The following is a 5080-nucleotide window of genomic DNA, read 5'->3' as shown; positions in this document are numbered from 1 at the left end:
TCATGTGGCCATGGGCTTAACATGGGCAATATATATGGGTCCCTTGTGGGTTGACTATGTGGGTCCCATGTGGGTTTCCCTACGTGGGCCCCATATAGGTTTGCCCATGTGGGATAATAATGTGGGGCCCTCATGGCACCTATGTGGGCAAAAAAAATTTATGCTTGAAATATATCTTTATACATTTACAATCTTAAAATAATAACTTTTGGTTGATTGTCACTTTTAAACAAATAGCAAATAATATAACAGATGATTTGATCAGTATAAAACATTTTAAATAAAAATGCATTATTTTTTACATTTAATTAACATTGATATGTGGGCCCCACATGGGTCCCATATGGGCAACATGGGTTTCATGTGGCCATGGGCTTAACATGGGCAATATATATGGGTCCCATGTGGGTTGATTAAAAAAATGTTTCAAACATTCTGAAAGGAGTCTGATTAGTGGAGTCAGGTGTTTCATATAAGGAGATCTGCTCACTGCTATGACACATTACGCTTGACAAAGTAGTTCTGCTTCAAATGTTTTTAATTTTTAATTTTATCACATAATATAATATCATATTTTAAATAATCTTTGCTAAAATAGGCAGACTTTTAAAATTACAACTATAAAGATGATAAACATTTAAACTACAAGAATTTCCGCTCAGGCGCAAGGATACGGTTTCTATCGGAGCAGCAGGAGTCTCTCACAACTGTTACACTTGTCATTTATCCTGAGTTGTGTTTTTAGAAAATGTAATACTACGGTACAAGTTCACGGACTGCACAGCGATGAATCAAAACAAACGTGCAAGGACATTTAATGAGTTTGGCTGTGGATGCTTTGGAAGTTCTTCATACAACGTTTGAGCAAAGATTACTTGATGATCAGAAGACCATCTCCAGAAGAGTGAGCAATGTTTGTGTTGTTTTTGAGTTCGAAGTGTTTTAAGAGTTTGACTTCTTTCAATGCTTATTTTAAGTGTTATGTTAAATTGTTAGTCATTACCTGCCTTAGCAGTTTTGAAATGTTCATGATTATTTTAGCATTGTATTGTTATAAATTGACAATAAAGTATTTTGATATATTGAACCTTTACAGTTTTTTAATTTGATTTCTCATATTGCACCTCCTTCATGTTTTGTGATGTTACAGATGAATGAACTGTTGAATATTTATGCTGAAATCTGATATTTACTGAACTGAAATGATTTGCTTTTATCGGTTTTCAATTTAAAACAAATATATTATTTAAGTAAATTACAATTAAGCATTAAAAGTGTAATTATTTCATAATAAGGGACCAGTCCAGTACCCATTAAAAATCCATTCTGGGCCCTGATATGTAACGTGGGCTTCATTACGTGGGTGCAATATGGGCCCTATGTGTGTTGCCCACGTGGGCCCCACATAGGTCCCACTCAGTTTCTATATCAAATTCATGTGGGCAACCCAGGTGGGGCCACAGTGGAACCCATGGACAAACCCATATAGGGCCCACATTGGAAGCCCATATGGGGCCCACATGGGCCCCACCTTGCAATGTTGGCTGGGTGTATTAGCATGAGAAGCTTGATGCTGTCGGGAGAACAAGCACCCGTCTCCCGAGTGCCTCTCAGGGAAAATATTAGATGCTGATGGCTTACGTTTCTTTCCCATCACAGAAAACCATCACAGGTTTATCAATGCTATTAAAGTATTATTTTGTTTTGTTTGTTGATCACGAAGTACAAAGTAGATGAGGAAAACTAGGACTCCATGTACTCAGCGCGTCCGCCATTGTTTGTTTACATTGCGTGACTGGTGGGCTGTAATATCAGAAATGGATTTATTGCGTTCTGTAAAAAAGGAGAAGTGGCGTTTATCGCATTTTGGGAAAAAAGGGAGAAAAAAGGACAGAATAACATGGCGGATATTGGATCGTGCGTAAAATTAAGAATTTACTTTTAACTACTGACCTGATATAATACTGATTTTGGCAGTAACTCATTTTTTTCAAAAATGGCGTTTATCGCGTTTTGGAACCAAACTCTTCACATACCTATCTTTTTTCAATGCTTAATCTTTGTACATCGCGTTGTGAATGTGATTTAGCCTAGCCCCGTTCATTCCTGGTGGCTGTATACCTGGTAAACAGTAATTTTTAACAACATAGGGCTGTTTAGATAAAACAATCTGGCGAGCGTGTTGTCCTAGGCTAATACACCAACAGCAAATTTCTGTATAATAAAGGGCTACATCAAAGTCTGTCAATTCTGACAGACACAACACAAAGTCTTTACATTGGGTTGTTAGTTGAATTTATATTATGAACACTAGCACTTTGAGATTGTTTATTCAATGTAAGGAGCCCAACATATAAAATGCATTATTATAATTATTGAACAGAAATGTATGTTGATATTCACTGCATATCAGCCATACAGTATGGAGACACGTTGTTTTATCATATTAGTCGTATGTATGATAATTTGCAAGTTTCATTTGAATAATTTTAATTTGCTTTCAGGCAATGGTTCTGGGCACTTTGGTGGAGCACTCACTGCCATTCACAATGGCCCCTCATCGTCATCCTTGCACAGACGCTGGCTGAGGACAAAGTGGCAAAGTGTTGCACGAAGCTTTTGCGGACATCGGCAAAATATATATATTTTTTCATTTCTGTCTGTCTCTTGTTTTTTTTATTTCAGTGTCATGCTTCACAACACTTCCAGGCGTTTCCGTGAGTTGTAAACAAAAAATGTGTAAAATATTAAGTGTGTCATGCTCTTAAGCGTCAAGGATGTTTTAACATTGATTTTTGATTAAGGTCTGCTGATTTTTATTAAGTCACGCTCAGAATCATATTAAAATCACAAAAAAAATAAAGCTGGGGTAACCCCCCACAAATACACCAACCCCCCCCCCCCCCCCCCTTCGTGCGACACTGTCACCTTTTTTACTCTGAGGAGTTTGCAGGTCTGTAAAATAGTGTACAGGCGCAGACGTTATTCGTAACAGGAAGTATATGCACTCAGTTTGGGCGGGGCTTAACTAAAGCGAAAGTGATAGTGAGAGAAAGAGAGACATTTTACAAAAGATAGCTGTTTTACATTATCGGTGTGTTGGAAGTCTGGTATTAATAGTGATAGATTGGTTAAAACTTCCCTAGGTAAGTACGGACATACTTTTTTCTGTTGCTTCAAAGACATTTTTGTGAAATATAAGGGATCATAGCATAAACTTATAAACACCACCTGTCCGTTTTTCTGGCATTTTCCCTAGTGATGGACCGCATTGCCAATCTTCGATTTCTGGTGTTCGGAAAAACCGGTTCAGGAGTGAGTGCTTCTGGAAACAACATACTGGGATTTGACGCGTTTCAGTCGGGCGGAGGATGTTCCTCAATTACAGAGCGATGTCAAAAGTACACGGCCGCCATTTCAAACGGAACACTTACAGTACTTGACGCTCCAAACTTGTTTAATTCAAAAAACGTCGACGTGTGTGTGGAGTTAAAGAAAGGAATACAGCAGTGCTCTCCAGGACTCCACGCGCTCCTATTGGTTTTCTCTTCAGATGCTTTCACTCAACAAGACGCGGAAATCGTGTCCTTATATAAACAGACATTTGGTGAGCATGTTATGACATACACCTTTGTCGTCTTCACACATGGAGATAAGCTTCAAAATAGATCAATTGAACAACTAATAAGACAAAATGAAGAGCTGTCCAAGCTAATAGATGAGTGTGATGGAAGATATCACTTACTGAATAATGAAGATCCGTCAAACAGAGAGCAGGTCACTGAACTACTGGAGAAGATCCACACAATGGTGTCTGTGAATGAGAACAGCTGCTATACACTGCAAATGTTTCTCAAAGCTCAACAAAGCGCACGTCTGAGGAGATTTATGAAGCCTGAATACCTGTATGCGGTCAGTGTTGTCATCGTGTTTGCCATAGGATGCTTAAAAGTAGAAAATGAAGTTTTTTTGGACTTTAAAACATTTCTACATGGTTGTGTGGAGGGTGTGGTAGCAGGGCTGGCAGGGGCAGCTTCAGGACACATCTGGAGCTGTTTATTTGGAGAGAAATTTGCTCGGAATCCTCTTTACATACTGCCAGGAGTCATTTGTGGCAGTGGTGCTGGGGTGATTGGTTGGCGTTGTGTTGGCAGAGGGGGTTTATCAGCTGCAATATTAACAGGGATACAGGGTGGTGTTATGGCCTTTACCAAAATGCTGACAAAGTGGGGGTAGCAGGGGCGAAAGTAATTTTTTTCAGGAAAAAAATAATCTTTGAAAGACAATGTTTTAGAGATATATTTTTGTTGTTGTCAGTAACTCACAAGTGTGGTCTATTAGTACCAGGTGTAATTTTGAAGAAATGTAAAACGACTTCAGTACAATTTTACTTTTAACATAAGTAGTGCATTTTTACTTATGACCCCATCAGCTGGGATAAAAGTAACACACAGGTGGGTAAAAGTAACACAAACGAACAAGATATATTTTGTGTTACACTTGTTTTTAGTAAATATGCATGACTATGACCTTGTTAATATGTAACTGCAAACATATTTTGTCTTTTATCTTTGTAAAAAATAATGAAATCACATTTTTATGTTACATTTCAGTTTTATCAAATGTTTCAAAAGCAACCAACAGTACAAACTTGAATTGTTGGGAATAAAACATTTTTCAACAGTTTGAACACTTTGAAAATGAAATTATATCAAATTAGAATAATATACATTTTCAACATATACAACAGTATTAGTAGCGGGACAAAAAAGTAACAAGTGTTTCTTTCGACCCAACAGGATCTACTCACATTTGATTTACTTTTATTTTGAAAAACTCAGAGAAGTCAAACTTCAGGATGTGTAAGAGCCACTGATCTATATGAGTGACTGGATTGCGTATGATGTCACAATTGTGAAGCCACCACGACGCCATAAGCCAAAACATTTTTATTATAGAGTTATGAGGTTTAAATGATAAAACACTACTTTATCAATCTCCGTTTTTATATTTAAAGTCTCCTTGTTTATTATTACAACACAAACGTACTAAGCATGTACATAGTTATTTATTTAAAGTT

At 37.3% G+C, this 5080-nt stretch overlaps 1 protein-coding gene across 1 annotated transcript; it reads left to right on the top strand.

Moving 5' to 3' along the window:
* Positions 1-3018: 3018 nt before the first annotated feature.
* Positions 3019-4698, top strand: LOC141351213 (GTPase IMAP family member 9-like). Its single transcript, XM_073857801.1, has 2 exons — positions 3019-3146; positions 3260-4698. The coding sequence occupies exon 2, from the start codon at positions 3262-3264 to the stop codon at positions 4234-4236; it is 975 nt and encodes a 324-aa protein (XP_073713902.1). The 5' UTR covers positions 3019-3146; positions 3260-3261; the 3' UTR covers positions 4237-4698.
* The last annotated feature ends 382 nt before the right edge of the window (positions 4699-5080 follow it).

Source organism: Misgurnus anguillicaudatus, chromosome 19 (genome assembly GCF_027580225.2).
Source record: "Misgurnus anguillicaudatus chromosome 19, ASM2758022v2, whole genome shotgun sequence".
Classification (NCBI taxonomy): Eukaryota; Metazoa; Chordata; class Actinopteri; order Cypriniformes; family Cobitidae; genus Misgurnus; species Misgurnus anguillicaudatus.
The sequence above is the reverse complement of the archived record's forward strand: the minus strand, read 5'-3'. Positions and strand labels throughout refer to the sequence as shown.